The sequence below is a fragment of the Eleutherodactylus coqui genome, chromosome 4, assembly GCF_035609145.1.
Source record: "Eleutherodactylus coqui strain aEleCoq1 chromosome 4, aEleCoq1.hap1, whole genome shotgun sequence".
Taxonomy (NCBI): Eukaryota; Metazoa; Chordata; class Amphibia; order Anura; family Eleutherodactylidae; genus Eleutherodactylus; species Eleutherodactylus coqui.
In genome coordinates, this window is record NC_089840.1 from 188808789 (window position 1) to 188832397 (window position 23609).

The following is a 23609-nucleotide window of genomic DNA, read 5'->3' on the forward strand; positions in this document are numbered from 1 at the left end:
GCAATAACCCGGAAACAGCTGTATGTACATGGGGTCTGGCTTTGCTTTTGATTCCCAGTCATTGTAGCAAGACTTGTATAAAAAGTCCCACTTTGACTCGAAGGAATGCTGCCTTTCAGTAGGTGGCACTGTGGAGGATTTATTCCATCTCCCTTATTTGCATAATACATTTGGGTACATAACAGACTATTACAGGCCAGGATACAGTGACCATAATGCTAGGGAGGCTTCATGGACCCAAACATGCCATTCCTTTTATTTCTTCTATTTTTTTTTCTTAACAAGTCATCATAGTTTACACAAAATGTGGATAATTTATACACTCCCTAGAAGTTATCAGAATGGAATGAAACTTTGTGTGTGATTGTAATGCAAAATTGAGACACTCATCCCTAGGTCTCCAGACATGAACAGGGCCGTCATCTGTGCCGAAACTAAACCTAGATTCATCGCTGAAGACAACCCAACAAATGTTTGAAGACAAAACTTCTTTAAAGCTCATTTTTATATGCCTCTATATGATTTTCCTTGCCTCAAAGCCAATTAACTTTATTAATAAATTCTCTTTGTTGTAGCAGAAATGTATTTCTATTGTTGAGCCACCAATTTTCGTGCTAAGTATAACAGTCTAGTCATTGACAATGTTGCACATTCTGAAGAGGGCAAATCTTTCACATAACCAACTATACATACATACATAGTATATTAATAGGAATAGCTCTACTATATACAGAATTTGAGATCAATTATTTCCTTCAAGAATCTTGGTAACCTAGAGTATGTCACATCATATGGATTTAAACGTATGGGTGAAAACTAGTAGGTGGGGATCCAACCGCTGTCAATCCTGAGAATGGGGGGGACCTGTGTTCTCCCTATTGCACAGTTTAAGATACATTGTCCCATTTCAGTGTTGTAGTGGGGAATGGAGCAACTAATCGCAGATGTGCATGGGCAGACAGAAATCGCAGAGCACTATGCTCGACTATTTCTATCTGCCCAATTGAAATAAATAGAGCAGACTGAGATAGTCTTGCACAGAGCTTAACCAATTCTGGTTGCCCCCCATTGAAATAAATGGAGCAGTATCTAGACTTGCAACCAAGTCTAAAAAAAAGAAAAATAAAACCCCCCAAAAAACTGTCAGCTGCTGACATCAGCTTCATAACTACTTCAAAAGTAACTAATGAAGCAAGAGAGTCAAGACAGGATATACACTCCGGTGGTTGCCTTCAACAGTGCCTGAAGAAATTGGTTGCAACTTCAAACCCTGAACAGGTCATATTTTCCAGTTATCCCACAAAGAGAACCCCTTTGGCATTTTCTGAGGCTGACAATAATTGCACCACCCGTGTAATACTGAGGAAATCATGAACTCTTAGGAAGTGTTGACTGGAGTTAAACACTGTTCTAGAACATTTGAAGTCTTTACTGACAATGAATTTTGCCATAGCTCGCCACAGATATTCGAGCTCACCATTGACAGTTTCTGTACGATTCTGAATAAAGTGTAGAAAAGTAGGCCAAGGCACGGAAAGGTCAATTTGATTTGAGAGTTCATTTGTGTGCGCAGCGATTTTTTTTTTTTTTGAGAGTTAATTTGTGGATTTACTTTGCACAATTTATAGCTTAGTATATAAGCTTTCCAAATGGGGAATACTAAAATTAACAGGTTATCAGAAAAAGCAGGTGTTTAATGGATAATAGACTGCTGTGACAAATTTAATGTCCTCCCTTGACATCTGTGGTCTTCTACTCAAACTACAAAATAAAAGTGGACCAAATCTAATATACTGAACTTAAAAGGGGTATTCCCATCTTGGGAACCACATTCCAGTGTGCTGCAAAGCACTCACCAATGCCCTGTCTTCTTTGAAACATGTAGTATTTAAAGTTATTTACTGCTAGTTGCTAGAGGAAGTCACTACCTCTACTACGTAGCGAAGATGGATGGCGCTTGCACGCTGCCAAGTTCATATGCAGCAATCTACTGAGTGGCTGGGTCCTCTGAAGCACATGTGCTCCCGGCCAACAGCTACCACTAATCTCTACTTTTTCTTTGCACAGAGGGGTTTCTGAGCAGCGTGAACAATAAGAACTCTTGAATTCACAAGATTCCTTACTCGCAGTAGTCCTCAGCCTGTGAGCAGTTCCAGATGCCCGTATATAGACTCCTCCCCATGCTCATACTATATCCTAGGAATAGAGGAGTCAGGGTTTTCTCTGCATACAGAATCCAAAACCTATTACAGGCTCAGTACCGCTGTCAGTAATCCCCGCTGTCACATAGATTGCATGAATGATGTTCCTGGTGAGCAGTGATGGACATGGGTCTTGCAGGGTATGCTAGGAACATCCGTTTGACCCACCTATAGCCAGGGGGAAATGCATTTAGTTATAGCTGTGAAAACAGCTGCGGCAAGACTGTCAAATCTCATCACGAGCTGCAAATTATAGGTTGTATTGGCAACTATTTTGGTCATCATCTGAGCCCTGCACGGCATGTCACAATCTTCTGCCGCCATTGACAGAGCGCAGCTACAATAGCCTGTCATGTTCTGTAAACAGGCTGCTGGAGCCTATAAGCACCATAAAATGAGAAAGTCCCAGAGTCTTCTGTGAGGAACAGGCAGAGGAGATTGTGAATGTATTGCATTATATTGTGAAGCTATTTAATTACATTTTATGCAATAGTGTCGTGTGCATAGCAAGAAATATGTGAGTAAAAGACATATTGTAGTTAAATTTTACTAACAGAGTCCCAGATGCTAAGCATGCAACTTTGTCAAAATTAACCTTTGTAAATCACACATGCTGTAGACTTTGAATTGCTGACCTGTTGATTTTGTGTGGGTTGTAGAATTACTAGAAACACTAGTGCCGTTTCTCACTCTTCTCCGATGTATCATAATAAGAGACATAATTGATTGATAAGGCTACAATACCCCTTGAGAATCACTTGAATGAAGTGGTTACTTTAACAAGAGCATAAGATTTTTTTATTTTTTTAACATGAGACCCGGTTTAAAAAAAAATAAAAATAAAAGTTTTCTCAAACACCCTCTTTAAGTGCCAAGTACTTGAAAAAACTATAGGAGGGAGTCTGATGCAAATAGCTCTTTAAAGGGGTGCGGGAGTTTCAATTTAGATCCAATAGAAAAATATATGACACAGACGGGTTACAAAGATGTGATATTTATTTTTCTTTTTAAAGACAATTTAGACACAGCAATTATAAAACAAGAACATTTTTATAATTATTTGTACATGGAAAGAAAGCCAAACAACAGGAGGCAAGTTGATAATTTTAGGCACAACTCCAAGCAGTAAAGCTCATTTAAAGTGCATATAGTTCCCTCCCATCACCTTAATTTATTACTTGTTCTTCTACACATGGTACAGTAGTTTATATTTCCTTTCCTTATTAAAGATATTGCACAATTATACAAGAGAATAGTGTCATTCAATTCTAGAGTATTCTAGATCATTAATAGAGGACTTCTAAACCAACTTTCTGTAAAAACTTGCTAGAGCTGGGTCTCAAAGGATGACACGAGAGAAAGCAAACTGTGACAAAATAGTTAACAAAAAACAATTTACTAAATGAAGGCACTCAATCGTATCACACTTTCCTTTGCCACACTTCTATTACTTTAGCAGCACATACACATTAATGTCAGTCAAATATGATGATTTTGGCAGATCCTCCAAGAATCTCACATTTGGGGTCCTGCCTATTGTACCCTGGTGTCAGATTTAGGAGGAAACAAAGATCAGGTATACTGTTCTGTTGGGAGGTAAGCCCTGCCAGAAGTGTCTCCACATTGAATAGCTAGCTTTAGTCTTTCCCATGTTTCAGTAAAATCCAATTCTTGTAAGCGTTCCCAAAACATGTATTCTTAAATACAGGGCAGTGTTACAAATATCATGCATTTTAAAATACTGTACATATGGGCTTGAAAGGGAACTGTCTAAAGGAATATATGGCCATTATTAGTCTGCGCATTTTAATCAATGTCTGTCGTGAACTACAGATATCCAATTGGGTCTTTCCTCCTTATCGCAGGTAATGTTCATTAGTTTTTGTACTTACACAAAGGCTGCTTTATAAAAGGAGTTTTCTATGCTGAAACACGCATCTCAAGGTATATGGACAATTATATGGTCCGGAATACACATTTTAGTCAATTCTAATGACTGTCTCATGCAATCACCTACATAACTGTTGGTCACAGATAGTGATCTTGCTTTAGCTACTAATGTGAATAAAACAAGTGACAACGTACATAAAATTAAGCATGTGTCCTTGAACACCAAATCAATTTTATTATGCCGACTGTGAAATGTACTAATACAGCAACCCAGAAAAGGGAATCCACCAAATAAGGCAGCTTCAGCTGCATCACAAACGTAAGGTGAAAACATTATATTGTGCTGTAGTTAAATTGGCCCTCCGTGATAATTCTACATTTCGACACATTCGTAGGGAGATGTAGGTTTATGTTCATGTATGTATTATAGTCGTAACTAAGATGAAAATGCAACCGTAACATCTTAAAATAACGACTAAATATGGATTAGGACTTTGTATTGCAAATTCTTATCCTCTCTATGAAATGAAAGTTATGGAGCCATCTCATGATCTAGCAGAGAATAGCTAAACTAATGTTGTATTAACAGAAACTCTAGATTACTGAATTATCACTTCTTTTTCAACAACTGGCCACACAGTGTAAGGCAATCAGTCTGATACAGGTAGATGTCAAACACTAATCCTTGCTCAGCAATACCCAACATTCAGGAAGAGACAGAAGAAATGAAAGGCGACAAGTTGCTGATTAAATGTAGCAGCAGATCTATAACGTCTTGAAAAACCTAGCAGAGAATGCAATAGTTCTCACCATTAAGAGTTCAACTTTTCTAGATACATGTTCAATATGTCAGATTGTTTATAGCACGCAATGTTGAAATACTGTAGAGCTAGTGACTTTCATCACAATGATATAGGTGGACTAATAAAACATCATGGCAACTATAGCTGCATTGTTTAAACCAACTGGGAACCCCAATGTTATTTTACCAATTAGTGGTGGAGAAAATATGTAAGTGATATTGTCACCTACCTTCCAGTGAGAGGAACTAGATGAAGGGGATAACAAAAGGAACTTTCAAGCAGTGTCCTCGATGATACAATGCTATCTTATTTCCTAATGTTCCTTTGTACTTTTTAAAAGAGTTACTCCCAGAATTGACATCACCTATTCACAGGACAGGGGGTAAATGCTGTGCTGTGGGACCCATGCTGATAACGAGGACATTGGTTCAGAGACCCGCTTTCCTCCTCACTGCACTTCCCACAGTAAGGAGGAGCTTGAATTAGGCTGTGACCGAGCACGCGCACTGCCGCTCATTCAACTCTATGGGACAGTCAAAGAGAAACAGAACGGCACTCAACAATCTCCGAATGATATGTCAATTCTGGAAACGCCCATTTAAAAGTCCAGCCCATCTGAGTTCCCTTAAAAGGAATCTGAACCTCTCTCACCATGGGATTTGTAGGTCTAAAACTCTGTGCCAATTACTTTCCTACTATTTCTCCTCCGTGCAGTTTAATTACTAAAATTCTGTATTTTGGGCAATCACTCTAATGTCTTAACTCGCAGCTGGTTAGAAATGTGGTGCTTTGGAAGCAGACAATAGGGCGTTATTATATTACTATAGAACTTTAAGTGTAACTCTGATTTAAAAACATTTGTGGCATGCCAAAAGGCTTGATCACCGGGGGTTCGGGTGCCAAGACCTCTACCGATGGCTAAAACGTGGCAACTAAAGTGCTCCTCTGCTCACTGTTACTGCTTGATAGCTGAAGACCGGCTCAATAGAAGGTCTATAGATCCATCTTCAGCTAGTGAGCAGTCACAACACTTGGACAAGCACTTTAGCGTTTTTGCTCTAACGGTGATTAAAACTTTTTTTGAGGTCACAATTGCATTTTTTATGCTGTTACAATTGAACAGTTGAACTGTTCTCCTTTTGGTAAAGTACAAAGAAACTACTCTTTCGCATTCTGCTCCATGTAGAACCCTCTAATGATGAAGAACCCTTAATACTACTAGAAACATCATTATATACATTAAAAATCTAACAGATTAACTATACTCTTGTACATAATTTAGCAAATGCACAGACGTGTACTTCAATGAGCCGGGTAATTGGATGGGTCAAGCCAAAAATCAGTTTGGAGGCTTTGTTTGTGTAATGTGGCACCTTCAGAGGGCCACATTGTCACTGCCAGCATATACAGTGAGTCAAGAAAAAATCTTTACTGTTCAGTGTAATGAAAAAAGTCATAATTCTGGATACACATCTGCATTTTTCCAGGTTTTTCCCAGTACAGTATACTGATTTATATTTGTAGTAATGAAGTTCTGAAAAAAATGTGTGCTGATGGTCAGTTTTTTTTTTCCTTTTTAGCTTAACTGAACTAGTTCTCTTAGTAATACTACCAAGGCCCTCCAAAAATAAATTTTGCAGTTTCGGTCCACGAACTGAATAAAAATGCTTTTTCTAGCCTAACGTAACAAAAGACAGATTCACTGTATTGTTCATGTGCAGAAACATTGTCAATGGCTTGACATGAAGCTACAGACTCAAATGTCTACAGTAGACTTAAAAATACTTCTCATTAATGAATTGTTAAACAAGAAAAACATAAGGGCAATGTGCAAAATGTTAACCTTGATGCAATAAATAGACTTTAGACTCTCAAATAATTAGATAAATAAGTTACATACTTGCATAGCACTTGGAAAGGCAAAAGGAAAATGTACAACATACAGAAAACTATACATTACTAATAAATATAATATATGTGGTTGTACTATGGAATAATGTAGGCTTTAGTACCGGGAAGTCATAATCTACAAGCGAGGTTTAAATAGCTGAAATGTGGTTAATGACTTAACAAAACAGGCTTAAATGATTGTAAATATTAAAAGAGGGCTTTCATGTCATTTACAGAAAATGGGACATATCTAACTAAATATGTCTGATCCATATTCCTATTAGTGAATAAAGGAAACACTAAAAGGTTTTTTCCCCCCTAAAATTAAAGAAAATAATCATCAAAATAGTTATTTGACTTAGGAGGGAGAATGACTTAATAAATTACTAACCCAAAGTAGAAACTAAAGCAACCGTTTAAAAATAAATCAACATGTGGTTATTTTTAATTACATTGACAGCTGCACATTAAAGCATTTATAACATAGAACTTTAATTGTATGGACAAGGGCATTGTTTATTTTTCCTTTAAAAAACTTTAAATGCATGTAATGCGTTTTATATATATATATCCATTTTGCTTTCTTTTAATGTGCCTTTGGTTGTGGGAGACGCGATTGTCTCTTTGGGAGTAAGCTTTCATTTTCTTGCAGACTCTCTTTTTTATTGCTGAGTGGCCTGGTGATGACTGTAGTTGAAACTTTTACTGGAGATTTCTGAAGTTCACTTGATGCATCACACTTGGAACTAGTTGGTTTCTTTAGTTTACTTGGGGGTTTGAGCATGGAACCCTTGGGTATTAATTTGCTCGTTGGTTTTGAGGTCTCAGCTGCGGGAACTCTGATTTCAGTTGGTAAAGCTACTTCGGATGACATTTTGTCATTACTGGCTGATGGTGGCGAGTTGCGACTTAAATGTTTTGTGCCTGGCGCTGTAATATGAGACTGGGAGTGAACAGCAGAATACAATGAATTCATATTGCTTGTGGCTGAATTGGAGAACACTTGTGTAACTGGCTGATGTAATAAGCAATCATTGTTTACTACTGGCTGACTTTTCTGTACCACACTTTGGGAATCATTTGATCCCTGGATCAAAGAAGCACTTGAAGACATAATAGACTTTTGAGGCTCTTTTAAGGAGGGGTTCGAAGAGACAGTGTTGGTAACTCCTTTTTGCGCTAAAGCATTGTGCATTTTCGGTCTGAGGAGTTGTAAAGTTTTTGACTTCGGAATCTCGGCAGAGTTTACATTATCTTTCAACTTTATGTCTTTCTTTGCTCCAACCAGAAGAGGGGTTAGAACATCCAAAGCTTGTGGTCTTAGATTTCTGTTATTATCGAGCTGTTCGTGATTGTTACTATTAGCTTTTTCTTTAACATATTCAGGATTGTCATCTACATCATCGATCTTCAACCGCGTGCTCAAAAGGTCACTCAGTTCATTTTCAGGAACTTCAGTTAAAGTTGCAGTATCTCCTTTTTGACATAAAGAAACTGGATGGTGAGCGTTTTCTTTAGGTATAGTTTGGAGCTCTGAATGTGGATGTGCTATTAATTTTCCCGGGGTGTGGTCGGTAGAATTGGGGGTGCTGATGGAACGCTGTAGTATTTGAGGCTGCATGAAAAGAAGAAAAAATCAGGACGTTATTTTCAATTAAAAAACTTAATATAGAATGACATCTGTATTAAAAAGTACTATAAAAGGACCAAAATCTCTGGTTATTCATAAAAATACATGCTAATAAGAAATTCCAATCATGCACATCAAACTAAAGATTGTCTATTAAAAATGCACTCCACTAGAAAAAAAAACCCAAAACACACCAGCCAGCACACAAACTGAGTACTAAATAGGTATAACAGATCTGAGCATATTGTCAAGTACCTCAATATGATTGTCTTCTACAGGACAACAACTTAAAATATGAACCTCTATGAATGTACTATGTCTAACAAGTTGCAAAGTACAAGACAATATGTAACCGAGGGATACAGAAAGTCCTCTAGCCTTCAGAAGCCCATTAGAGTACTCTATGTTCTAGTTTGATTCTTCAAGTAGTTCAAGTTATAAGAAACCGAAATGACTAAAAAGGAAACAACTCAAAACATTAGGTACCAGCAGAACATTTCTACTTGGCTCTTGAGATATGCCCATTGACCTTATTTAACAATGTTAAATTAATCGCCACATGTTTTAGAGACTACATAAAAAAAATGTATATATATTTTCATCGCACCTTTTCACTTGCAAATCGCTAATGCAACTTCTTTCCTAATAGTATCTGCATTTCTACTATTTAGTGAGTGAGCTCTTTAGTCAGAAAATATCAATACCCGCTACCGATCGCTAAAATGAAGCAACTGAAGTGCTCCTCCACTCACTGTTACTGCCTGCTAGCTGCAGACGGGCTCAATAGAAGGTCTATGGATCCATCTTCAGCCATCATTTGGACCAGCACTTCAGCTGTTTTGCTGTAACTTCTAGTACGGGGTTTCAGCAGCTAGCCCCCAGCGATCAAAATTTAACAGGTCACGATTATTATTTTTTTGTGATTTCTCTATTCTAATATTGTTTATATTTTGACTATTTAATTAGTGAGATATTTTGTCAGAAAACATCAATACCCACTACAGAATTTCCACAGAACGACTGCTAGCTCTTATCATTCGTTGCAAAATATTTCAGTGCTCTGTTAGTTAAATAAAAGTGTCTGTAGAAAAAACTGCACTAAGCTGTTGAAAGAAAATACAATATATCTGTGAAGAAATGAAAAATAAAAGCCATTTGTGGCAGAGATGGACTGTGAATATAAAACGCAAGACATGCTGGCTTACTGGTAATACCTTTGTTTAATCTCACATTGTTTCTCCACATTGTTAATGGGGTAAAGCAATTCAGACACTACCATTGTCCTAAAGACATTACAGTATTTTGTACATGCCCATTTAGAGTTGAAGACAAATTGCACTAAAATAAATGATTCACTAATCTAATAAAAAAAAACCTAACTCTATTCATATTGCCACCTTTTATTTCTAATCATCTGCATTCCAGATGCAGGTTAAAAAAAGTGCTATTCAAACCGTAATGAACGTGGAGCCTTCTTCCGTAACTACTGTAGCCTTCCTGCTCTGTTCTGTATGTACGTTGAGGTTTAATTTGAGGAATATGCCACAGATTTGCTTAAAGCATACTGTACACACAGTTACAACTAACCTTTTGCTCTTAAAACCATTAGGGAATCATTACTTTGTTCGCTACACTGAACTATTGAAAACTTGGTAGATTAGCACTCTGCCTGCTATGCCATCAGTAATCTTTCTCTGCAGAGCCCTCCAAGTAGGCATGGGTGCCAAGGAGATAGACCTCATATGAGAAACAATCTGCAGGGGTGCATGGTGTAGATTAGCACCAAACATAGGCACAAATCTGTAAAAGAGGCACTACATAGAGGAAAGTACAATAAGGTATGAAATGTCAGTTGTAAACTGGAGGTACACTATAAATATCAGCTATTCAACTTGTAAAAGTTATCGCTGCAGAGCTATTGGCTGCACATACAAGTGGAAGAATGTATCAAGTGGGGTACCACAAGGCTCTGTCCTGGGCCCAGTGTTGTTCAACATTTTTATAAATTATCTGGAGGAGAGAATTGATGGGAAACTGATCAAATTTGCCGATGACACAAAGCTAGGAGGAATAACTAACACTAGGGAAGAGAGAGAGAGTATTCAAAAAGATCTAGAAAAACTTGTGGTCGGTGACTAACACAATGGTATATAAACAAGGAGAAATGCAAAGTCCTACATCTGGGCAAGAAGAATGAAAAAAGCACATACAGAATGAGAGAAATTGGGCTAAGTAGCAGCACATGTGAAAAAAGACTTGGGTATACTAATAGATCATAGATTGAACATGAGTCAATAATGTGATGCAGCAGCAAAAAAAAGGCAAACACAATTCTGGGATGTATTAAGAGAACCATAGAGTATACATCATGTGAGGTCATTATCCCCCTCTACTCTTCCTTAGTCAGACCTCATCTGGAATACGGTGTCCAGCTATGGGCACCCTGATTTAAAAAAAGACATAGACAAACTGGCGCAAGTTCAAAGAAGAGTTACCAAGATAGTGAGTAGTCTGCAAATCATGTCCTATGAGGAACAGTTAAAGGATCTGGGAATATTTAACTTGCCCTTTGTGAGCTGAACAGACCAATGGGCGGTCCCATACATGATTGACAACTAACTGTGAATGACTGTACATACAAAGATAGCTGTCAGTCACCAATAAGACCCTCTATTGGACTGTTCAGCGCCGAAAGTGCAAAACTGAATAAGATACAAGTTCTATTGAATCTTTCAACATAAAACTATACATTCATCTGCTCATCTCCTCCTGCTCTACAACATCAACCAGCATAAAAATCAGCTTGGTTTGCGCACTTCTTGTTGTGTCTAAATGCTTCATTCTATGTGAAGCTCTGAGCGAGAAGTCAGCGATACTCAGTGGTGATCTGTCTAAAGCTCTCTGCACGAGCGCTAAAAACTAGCGGTGACGTCACCCGCTCGTTCAGTCGTTTAGCTGACAGGTGTCCCGTCTAAATGGGGTATTACAGGTATTTTCCTCCAGACCAAGCATAGCTTATTTACCAATATTTTATACCAAACACTTTGGAAAAATCAAGATATATATATTATATATATATATATATATATATATATATATATATATTAGCTTTTCATCCAAGCTGATCAGACTGGTTTGACGGGGGCCACTCCCTTATAATCCCATGCTGATATAAAGTTACTGGGCTATTTTCATTAACCCTTTAAGGACATGGCTCCTTTTTTCCCCATTTTTGTTTTTCCTCCCCCCTTTTGAATATCCATTGACGTAGCTGTATGACGGCTTGTTTTTTGTGGGCCGAGTTGTATTGTACTATTTAATCTACTGAAAAATGTGTTTTTAAGCAGAGTAAAATGGCAAACAAAAATAAAACGACCTTCTGACATCTTTCGGTGCGTCTTGTTTCTACAGTGCAAAAACTAAAACAATGTCATAACTTTATTCTACGGGTTAGTAGGATTACTACGATACCAAACTTTTTTTTGTCGTACTAATTTTATTTTTTTTCAAAGACATTAATTCTGTTTAAATAGTTTTCTGCCCCCATCTTCTGCGCACATAACTTTTTTTATTTTTCTGTTGACCTTGTTGTGCAAGGACTTATTTTGTGCGTGATGTCCTGTAGTTTCCGTTGGTACCATTTTGGAATACACACAATTTTTTGATCACTTTTTATTGCATTTTGTCTTGGAGACAGGGACCAAAAAGGTCCATTTCTGCCGTTATATATATATATATATATATATATATACACATTTTTTTTAAAAACTTTTTTTTACGACATTCATCGTGCATGGTAAATAATGCGTAATTTTGATAGATTGGACTTTTATGGATACTAAATAGGTGTTTTTGTTTCATGATTTAGATTATTTTAATATAAATAAGGCAAAAGAGGGGCGATTTACTTTTTTTTTTTTTTTAAGTAAAAAACTATTGGCCTTGCTTTTATTTATTTTTGTCCCCCAGGGTACAACTACTTGCGATAGTTTGATTGCTCCATAGCATTATATCATACTGCGATCGGACAGGCAGTCTATCACGCCACCCCACGGGGACGGTTTGATAGGCATTCTACCATGACAGCCCTGGGGCCTTTCAGAAGGACCCGACTGCCATGACACCCGTTTGGCTCCCTGCGATCTCAGAATTGACAGCGGCATTTAAAAGGTTAACAGCTCTGATCAGCTATGTAGCTAATTAGAGCTGTTCCCACAGGGTGTCAGCAATAAGAAACAGCTGGAGCCTGTGGTGTATGATGGGAGATCGCCACGCAATCTCTTTCCATGCAAATCCTAACGCTGCAGGACATAAATGTACGCCCTTCAGCGGGTAGGAGTTAAGGTACTTCAGGATAGAATCTTAGAAAACTTTCAAATATTTAACCCCCTAAGGACCAGGCTGTTTTGTACCTTACTGACCAGACACCTTTTAGGGATTTTACCCATGTGGTGGTTTAATTGCCCTATTTTTTTCCCTTCAACTACCAAAATTATTTTTCCTGTGTTTTTTTTTTCCCCGTGACATATAGGGCTATTTTTTAAAACTCTTTTTCACTGACTTTTTTTTTTTCAGTTTCTTCGTTTTATTGGGGGTAAAAACCTAAAAACAGAGATTTTTAACATTTAAATATAGTTATTTTTTAAATTAGAATATTTATGTTAAATTATGGGAATGGGTTCCTTATTTTGTTTCAGAAGTTTTGATATATAATATGTATGGTTTTGGCTTACAGAGCGCATACGGCAACAGTTTTCAGTTATTTTATGTATATTTTATTTCTTACTTAGGTCATTTTTTTTTACTATCTATGAACCCCATGACCTCATATAAGACCTCTGTGGGACATTCACATGGGTTTTTTTTTATTACACACTTTTCCACTGTAGCTGGGGCATCCACAAGAGCCCCAGTTACAAGAGAAAGTACCCCCCTGTGGTGACAACAGATCAGGGTTTGCAAGGAACTTGCAAGCTCTGATGTGCTAGGGGATCCCAGCGGTCACATGACCACTGGCTCGCATAGTGGAAGGAGCAATTCCACTTTTTAGTACATAGCGCTCATTGAGCGCCATGTACCAGGAAAAGGAGAAGGCAGAAGTGGTTAAAATCTGCTTCTCAATTCTCCTCTGGGTTCTCAGCTGTGACTAACTGCAAACAACCCGATCTGTTCCTACTTGATTGCAGAGGCTTTAATCCCGCACCGCATTTTTGCTATCTGCCGAGGATTAAAGCCCAGGACCAAGCGCCGTATATTTACCGCACTTGGTCCTTAAGGAGTTAACCCATAATGGAAGTTAAAAATCACCAGCCTATATAGTTTTCAGGTTCATTATTTGACTTCTTTTTGAATATTGAGACTACCTTTAACATGCACCAATCCTGTAGAAAAGACTATCTCACTATGTAGAGTCCTTAAAGGGGTGTACCAGAACAGCAAGTTATCCTCCATTCACAGGATAGGTGATAACTTGCCGATTGGCGAGGCTCTGATCTAGAGAAGGAGACTTGTGTGTTCCATTTTCCTGTCACTGCGGGAATGGCAATGTTGTCACTCTGAATGGAGCGCTGTCCTGCTGTGGATTGTTTACCATCCCTGGGCGAGTTAGGTCCTTAGGGCCCAGCAAGGGGCCGTAATTATCAGGACAATCGCCCTGCTTGCAGGCAGGTGTCACGTGGTGTTTGTCTCGGTAGAGTAGCGATAGGTTTTGTCTGCCCACAAGTCCAGTTCGCAGTCCTACCATTTGTGTTCCATGTGCGAATTTGCACAGTATTTCTGGTTTCAGAACTAGTTAGTCTGTGCTGAGGCGGGTTGCACCCAGCAGATGTAACATAATGACCAGCCTTACCTTTTGCAACAGACTTTTGTGCGGTATGTACCTGTATTTTTTTTCTCTCGGCTACCTGACACGCATGTATTCTGTACTAGGCCAGTATGGATAAGTCCTATGTGATGTTGTGTCAGTAGGGAGGGTTGCTATCTTTTCCCCTTATGGCTTGTGCACTTTTCTTTACAGGTTACTGCGACTGAGGCCGGTTGTGTAAGGCACAGTGGTTCTGCTTAGAGGTGCACAGTAGGTTATAGGTGTGTGTACAGTGATGTGTTCTGTGGGTCTGAGCAGGTGTCCAGACATGAGGCATGAGCAGTCCTGTTCTGTGTTGCATTCAATCCCTAGTGTGTTGTGGTGAACTGTGTCCTGTCCTGCTGTGGATCGTTTATATCTCAAGGTTCCAGTGTGGGGCTATTCTTATTGGGATGATCGCCATGCTTGCAGGCAGGGTTCCTGTGGATGTTGTCTCGTTAAGAGTAAGGATCCGTGAGACAACAAGGGCCTGTGAAGTGGGCCAATTCGCGAACCAATACCCCATAAATGTGATAGCTATTCCATCTGGTTATGCGTACGGGTATGGAAGGCGCATGTTTTCGTCATTTCTCAGTCCATATGTCTGCCCATAAGTCTAGTATGCAGTTCACGGTCCATTTTGTGTTTCAGCCAGTGCATCCCGTTTGAAGGTGATATCATCTTGTGTCCGTGCTGTGGCACTTTAGTATGCCGCAAAGACGCAATACTGGTGATTTAATACATTTCACATTACATTTCAATTTCCTCTGTAAATCCAGTCGAGAAAAAACCCAAAACTACTTAATAGCTTTGCTTTCTTCAAATCGCTCTTTACAATTCTTCCCTCATTACTTTTTAAAGGATCAACACTTTCAGTTTTTATGAAATTGTAGAACAGTTTAGAATTAGTTATACTCTTTGGCAAGCAGTCTCTGGCACCACTTTGTTGCCTTTTTACATAATTTATAGGGAAAAGAGAACGGTTATTTCCTTTGATATAGTATAACAAACAACACAAAGATTTTTATTATTTTTTTAAATCAAAAAAGCGCAATGTATACAATATGAACATCTTCCTGCCAGTAACTTTACATACTATAGTATTTGCATATAAACTATTATATGTGCACTGCTGTATTTAATAATGTGCTATTTAATGACCTCTAATTTAACCAGGCAGGACTAAGTCAGATCAAGAGACGAATTTCAATTTTCTGATATAAGAATATTGAGACGTTTTGACATTGCGGTAGTCCTGAAGTATTGGTATACTGTCCAACCCTAGATCCTACGAGCCCTGGGGCCTTAATTTGTTTTTGCTCTTCCTCATAAATATTTCTTTGTATAATGGCGTGCAAAAGGTTAAAAAAAAATGTGTCAGTTATCAAAATTTTGTCAGGGAAATTGCATATTCATTGAAGAGAAGTGAACCACAAAACCATGTATTTTGTAGGGTAACTTACAATATAAAGCATAGCTGAGGTCCAATTCATTGCTATATTTAGCTAATTATATATCTGGGACAGTTTTGATATGAGGCCTAATGTGTTTCCCACTACCATTGTAAGATCAGTGCTAAGTGATATGTGAACCCAAGCTAAACGTGCTGTAACTTGACTATATAGAAGGGCTCCTTAAACTTTTTTAACTATTGGCCACACCACCTAGAATAGTTTCCCAAACTCCAGTACTCACAATCACCCCTTACCTCCCCCAACCGGTAAGAACACTTGCGGCAATGTCTTAGGCACTGGCAATTATATCACTTGTGCAATACGGTATTAGAGAGACCTGAAAATCTGACTGTTGGGGGATTGTCAGGACTGGAGTTTGGGAAACCCTGATCTAGACCATGCCTGGCTGTCAGCAGTGGTCACAGTCTATGCTAAATGTAATATTCTACATATTATTTTATTTATCCCAATAATAAAGTAGTAAATTATGACAAAGCTAAGGCTAGGTTTCAATAATGGCTTGCAGAACCCACTGGGATCTACAACTGTGAGGATCATCACACTCACAAAATTATATAAAACAGGGCATGCAACCTTAGGAACTTGGAAAGTTCTCAAGAACTAATTGGCACTAGAGGCATTGTTAAAGTCTTAAAGAGAAACTGTCTTTGGATTGACATTTCTTTTTAAAGGGAACCTGTCGCCAGGTTTAATGGTTCTAAACCCTTCCAGTGATAGGCACATATTAAACAGGTGTCATTCATGAGTAATACTAATAGCCCCCATACCTCCAGATATGAGGTTTGTAAAAATCCCATGCCATATGAAAATCAAAAGTTAACAGGCTGGTGAAAGTCACCAGACTATGCCTGCCACCAGCAATCTGCTCTGTGAACCAGCCCACTGTCTGATTGATGAGAGTTTATGTCCCTACATCATCCACAATCAGAGCGGGATTGGCACATGTGCAGTTTTCTTATGCCCCAGAAAATAACTGCTCACACACGGACGATGATTCATGCCATACTGCCAACCATGGTGCTTATAAATGTGACCCCAGTAGTACCCTCATAGTGCCCCAAAATATTTGTGCCAAAGCAGAGGTCCCTAATAATGCCTCCGACATAAAGTGTCCATATGTGTTCTCGAAAGGGTCTATAAAATTAAATAGTGCCTCTTAATCTTCCAGGCATTGGCTCTCCTGCTGACCGTTTCCTCCATCTCGACCTAACTCCCACCTTCTGATCTTGCTGGTGCCCTCCCCCGCCTAATATCCCTAACCCCACCATATCTCATCATTACCCCACCCTGTTGACAGAGATGGTAAATCACTTAATCATCGACAACACTCCAGCCGGGGCCAGGATTTAGACCCAGCTCTGAAAATGCTTTATGCCGAGGCTACTAGTTCTTATGGTACTTTTAGACGGGACGACTGTCAGGTACAAGAACGCCCCACAGTTTTCCCAAGCACCATCACACAGGAGAGAAAGTCATTCAATGAATGGAGACAGAGTGTGCAGGAGATCACCCGCCTCTCTTCACCTTCAACAGGCAGTCAATCAAAAATGAATGAATACCTGCTTATACTGAGTGAGAAGTCGCTCACTAGTCGCTTAGATTTAGTCAGCTGGAACAAAGTGATGAGCAAATAATGAGTGATTTCTCACTTGAAACCCTGTTGGATCCCGCATTTACAAGAGACAATTACCGGTCGAAATTGCCAATTTGAGCGATTTCTCGGCTTATAGTTCGCCCATAAAAAAGTACCCTTCCTCTCTTATCTCCTTTATTCAGACTCAACAATGACACCAATTACCAGCAGAAGCTGTGGAGGAGGTGAGGAATCTACAGGGATTTGCAGACAGGGATACAAATGTCATCACGCCCGCCTATGTTAGGGGAAAGTACCCTCTTGTACACCACAGTCCTAAAGTGGCCTGTGATTTATGGAGGTTATGGAGGTTATGGAGCCCAACACTCCCGAGTTACACTACAGTTTTCAACTTAATCCGTGAGAAAATAAGGTAAAAAGTAAACTTCAAAAAGTCTTGATTTCAGCAAACAAATGTTATTTATGAAGTGTTATACAATATCCACTGTACTTTCTGTATTAATTCCTCAAAGTTTTCAAGATCTTCGCTTGTAGTCATTCAGTAGGAACTTCATGGCATCACAAATGCAGGACTGAATACTGTACAGTTATCAGAACTGATCTAATGAGCCAAGGACCTGCATGCCCATTACATGGCCAGGGCAGTCTTATCCACTGAGAGCATACAACAAAGGATCCTATTGGATGACAGCAATCGGAGTTCTTAAAAAGATTGTGGAGGATTTATAAAGGGAAAAGTATAGCTTTTCATCAAACAAAAATAACATTTGCTGAAACTGGATTACCCCTTTAAATTATTATTTATTAGTTATATCATTTCATAACGGATCTAAAAAGGCAAAAATGCATATTTATTGAGGTTACGCTGCGATTACTAACTTATAGAACACGTTTTTACATGTTTTTCATGGTTATTCAGTGAGAAAAAGTTGCTGCACACAAAAAGCAAGACATAAGGCATGCCACAGTATGACGAGAAAAGACCAACAAAGCGTCCAGCCACTAAAGATAGAAGTACTTCCATACGAGAGGGAAATCCTACGGCTTTTTCATCTACATTTGTGCACGAAAAACTTGCAGCAGAGTAGCAACAAACTACAAATCTTAAAGGGGTTGTCCCGCGAAAGCAAGTGGGGTTATACACTTCTGTATGGCCATATTAATGCACTTTGTAATGTACATTGTGCATTAATTATGAACCATACAGAAGTTATTCACTTACCTGTTCCGTTGCTAGCGTCCTCGTCTCCATGGTGCCGTCTAATTTCAGCGTCTAATCACCCGATTAGACGCGCTTGCGCAGTCCGGTCTTCTCCCTTCCGAATGGGGCCGCTCGTGCTGGAGAGCTGCTCCTTGTAGCTCCGCCCCGTCACGTGTGCCGATTCCAGCCAATCAGGAGGCTGGAATCGGCAATGGAGCGCACAGAGCCCACGGTGCACCATGGGAGAAGACCCGCGGTGCATCGTGGGTGAAGATCCCGGCGGCCATCTTACTAAGGTAAGTAAGAAGTCGCCGGAACGTGGAGATTCGGGTAAGTACTGGCCGTTTTTTTTTTTAATAACATGCATCGGGTTTGTCTCGCGCCGAACGGGGGGGGGGGGGGGGGGGGGCTATTGAAAAAAAAACAAAAACGTTTCGGCGCGGGACAACCCATTTAAGTTGTCTTGACCATGCTACGGATTTCTTCCACATAACGGAACTGCTGTGAGGATTGTAACATCTGCAGCAATTCAATCTCTGCAGTGGACTTTCACAGATATTATCCCTTTCAATATAGTGGGCTGAAAACCACCACAAATCTACAGAAGAATCTGCATGCTAGATACACATGGCAAATGTCCATGGCAAAATCTGCTGGTAATTTTTCTTTTTTTTTACACTTCTTATGTACCCGGATACAAAGAAAATGTCCAGTGTGCACTTGGCTGTATAGAGGAATGCTTTATTCCAGGTCTTCCTAATTTTAGTGCAGTGTAGCTCCGCCTCATCTAAGTTAACATCTATACAAAAAGCTTCCCAAAAATTACCTGATCGATTCGGTGTTTTATCAATCACAAGAAAGGGAGCCCCGTGTCCCGCTTTCCTTTTCACAGCACCCCCTTCCCTTACAGTGAAGAGGAACTTAAATAGAGAAGTGGCAAGCATGCACAATACCGTTCAACTCTATAGAACTGCTAGGGACAGCTGAACGCTTGAGCGGGAGGTGCAGTGAGGAGTGAAGGAGGACACGGACCTTCATTCTCATGATCAGTTGGGAGTCCCAGTGGTGAGAGTCCAACCAATTGGACGTTTATCATCTATTCTGTATGTGGTGAATAAAGCCCTTTAAAGATATAGCAGACAAATTTTATATGAGTGTGTCTGAGCTGGGACCCCAAAATGCTGTAGATGAGATCTGGAATCCAACTGGAATCCAGCTATACTCAAACTGGAATTTCTAATCGGAAAAAAGAAATACTAATTTACAAAAGTCATGGAAGAAATTCTGAGCTGTGACAAGGAGTGGAGTAAAACCACTTATAAGCACTAGTAGCCCTTCCATCAGAGAATCAGTGGGGGTCCCAGCTCAAACACACTGCTGATATTCTAACCTGGCCAAATCACGTGCGAAGATCCGAATATTGGAAAAACCCTTTAAGATGTCATCTTGAGAACATAATTGATTGTCTATAAATATAATTTTGACCATACAAATTTAGTGTTTACTAAATAAGGTATAAAACACTGAAAAGGAAACATAAAAACATCAGTTGCATGCAACATGCAGGAAGTACCAAATATTAACACTGTGATGTCATCATACAGGGATAAGCAGTACATGGGTAGAAATCGGAAAAGTACTATACCACGCTTTATCAGAGAAGTAATGGACTAACTCCTCAACTCCTTTCCAATGGCAAGTGTGAAAGCAGCGACAAGGAAACAAGGACACATGGCATAAGAGAAGGACACAGAGCAGAGACCATTTCAGACAGCAACAGTACAGAAATTCCTGTATTCAAATCTACTTCTTAAACGGTTTTATCTTTTGTATAGTCCTTCGGGAAATCACAGCAGAAGACTGCTGGAAGAACAAGATCTGTGAGAGAAGTGCCACTAAACCTAAAGCGCTATTCTTTGAAGAAAAGTCATAAACTGTTCACCTGAACGGCAAAGAGAAAACATTTAGGTCACAACAAATATCTAATTGTTTATGCTCTAATCAAAGCTCAGCGCTATCCCAGAGAGGCATACACAAGTTCAATTGCACAAAACGGCTTCTAATTAAACATAAATCCAAGTTTTCAAATTGTTTGCCAAGAAAATATGGCCCTTGAGCACTGAACAAATACTCTTATATTACAACTATAATAGGGAGTGAAATTACACAGAAGTAGGCTAGTCGGTTAAAAATGTGGAGACTAACTAGACTAATGCTTTTGAGTAGTGGGGAATCAGTGGGAAATCATTTTCAAATAATTTACTTCAGGCTGCTGCGCCATTTTCTTTTTTCAGATCAGGAAGGGTATAACTTCTCCTTAAGGAGAGCACCTAGAAGCTGTGAGGAGACTTCTAAAGTCATTGACGCTCCTCTGGAAAATGGCTTCATTTCCAATTGTTACAAGACTTGTTTAAAAAGTCTAAACGCCAACTTGCAGGGATGCTGCCTTTCAATAGGTGGCGCTGCAGAGGTATTGCTCCATCTTTCCGTTTGCATATTTCCCAGAGGAGCATGGATGGCCTTATAAGTCTCTTCACACCTTCTAGGTGCTCTCCCTAAGAAAAAACGATAGGCCTACAGACGTCAGGAAGGGTCTCACTAGCAAAGCCAGAAACCTGCTGCACACTAATGAGCTATCTGTGTATCGTTATTCTGGCTTTGGCTTACAATTCTCAGTTATTGTTACAAGACTTCTTTAAAAAGTCTAACATTGACCTACAGGAATGCTGCCTTCCAATAGGTGGTGCTGCAGAGGTATTGTACCATGTTCCCATTTGCTTTTTTCAGAACAAATGCACTGTCAATAGTCCTGTAGGCAAAACCATAGCTGGGCTTTCCTTTGTCTTGGCCAGTTTATTTAGATAAAGGGATTTTAACATTCACACAAGGTGAAGAGGTTAGTTGACATTCAACATCTGGGGCACTTAAAGACCCCTAGGCACACCTCTGTGTAACTATCTCACCCATACACAACAGATATGGCCAAATAATCCTTCAAGGAATATAACGCCTGACCAGACTACAGAGACAATGGGAGACTGAGCAGTAAACTCTTCTCGACATCTGCGGTACATGTACAGTGGAAGTCAGGTAACTTAGCATGGAGCAAGCTCAGGCTCTAAGTTCACTCCATATACAGTATGTGCTGCCTGTAAAATACAGCTGACACTCAAGCCTAGGCGACTAAGATGGGAGATGACTCCAATCCTGTCCGTTTATCCATTTAGATACCTGCCATTTTATATGGCCTGACAGAGATTATGGGTGCCATTTGGTTGCCAGGGCAGCCAGGTGAAGGCTGCAAAACCTGCCATGGATCTCTTCCTATTAAGTCCTGGCACAAGCAGGGCTTAATAGGATGCTGTTAAATGTACAATATACTGAAAAACTACCATCAAGGCCATGGGCTCTGACTTTTTTTAAATTTTGACAAGATCTATAAAGGAGCTAATTTAGATCTAGGAGGGTGGTGATTAAAGCCAGCAATAGGCACTATTAGTATCAATAGGCTAGCATAGGGATCATCCCAGCAGCTATAGAAAAGCCTTTCTGCTTTTCAAGCTCTCCTTTAGCCATTTCTTCAGCCAGTACTCAGCACCCGTAAATCAGGTACTGCTAACACATTATTGAATCAGTACTGGGCTTACTGTACTGCTCCTAAACCACTGCTTCTGTCAGTATTCCACGCCTTTAAATCAGGTGCCGATAGTACATTAGGGAACCAGTATTGGGCCGTGATCGTGTCAATAATAAGGTTGAACCTGTGTTGCCACTGCTGTAATACCATAAAGCATTGTCCTCAGACTATCATCATCCAATTGTGACTCGTATAGTTAACCTATGTCTGTCTTCATAATTGGACTCTCGCATCTCCTGAAGAAACGCGTCGAGCCAGAAGAGCTTAAATTTCATAATTGGCAGAATGGGGTATTAAAACCCATCTATCACTGACTGAGTCAATACTATTAGAACCATACTCATTGTCCAATTCACGGACATATGGTTTACATTCGGTTACTCCATCTAAACCCAATACACAGGGTGATTCTTTTATGACCTGACTTGAGTATTCCTCTCCTGTATCTGGGTCTGAGTTATGTCTGGTCTATTACTGGAGTGTTGAGGTCCATATATGTGTGCATGGGCTTCACGCCACAGCTGTCTAGCCCAAGTGTGAGTGTTTTTAACGATTACGCAATAAAAATTATCTCCGATTTTTTAAAACGTCTAGTTTGTGAAGGGTACAATATACTGAAAAACTAAGTTATTGCAGCGTATTGTACAAGTGACAAGAGGATCACTAGTTCAAGTCCAGTAAAGAAAAATGTAAAATATAAGTTTAATAAAGGGATTTTTTATTACAAAAAAAGTTTAAAAACCTGTTAATTTATGATGCAAAATAAATAAATCTGAACAAAATATTGCATTATTTCGTCCGCACACCAAGTTGACAGAAAAAACTAAACTAAACAAATGTCAGAATTGCCCTCTTTCTGGTTAAAAATAAAAAATATGGGTATCATAACATGACAACAGAAAGCTTTTAATTTAAAGAAAAAAAGGGGGGGTGGGCTGTAGTCATACTGAGCCACAGAATAAAGTTAGGCGTTTTTTTTAACCTCACCATAAATACCATAAAAACATAAGCCTCCCAAAAATAGTCCATGTCAGCGCTAAGAAAATGTTGAATGTTTTTCAAAACCTTTTATGGTACACTAAATTGAACCATTGGAAACTATAATTTGTCCTGCAAGAGGAAAAAAATAAGCCTATGGCAGAAAATTAAGTTATGATTTTTTGAAGATGTGGATAAAAGCACAAACTAAAAAAGTTTGCATTGGGATTGGAAAATACAAGTCATTAACATAGAACACTACATGGAGGTCAGCTCCATCTTTGTATTTTTAATGATTCCTCGTAACATTAGAACTCTTGTGAAATATGGGAAATAGTAAAGGCTCATCATTAAGTACAGGATAAAACTAACAGCAAGCAGTTTAATTGGCCACAGGCCTGAATGCTATGGAGTGTCTTATCAGGGCTTATTCACAGAAATCCCATCCTCCAGTCTGAGTTCTCTTCA

At 39.2% G+C, this 23609-nt stretch overlaps 1 protein-coding gene across 2 annotated transcripts in view; it reads right to left on the reverse strand.

Moving 5' to 3' along the window:
• Window positions 1–3179: 3179 nt before the first annotated feature.
• CCSER2 (coiled-coil serine rich protein 2) overlaps window positions 3180–23609 on the reverse strand; it is a 137923-nt gene continuing 117493 nt past the window's right edge. Inside the window, exon 10 of one of the 2 annotated variants that reach the window (XM_066600465.1) lies at window positions 3180–8399. In XM_066600465.1, coding sequence (XP_066456562.1) covers window positions 7371–8399 — 1029 coding nt within the window. In that variant the 3' untranslated portion in view covers window positions 3180–7370. The remainder of the gene's footprint in view (window positions 8400–23609) is intronic. The other variant, XM_066600467.1, reaches the window with a different exon arrangement.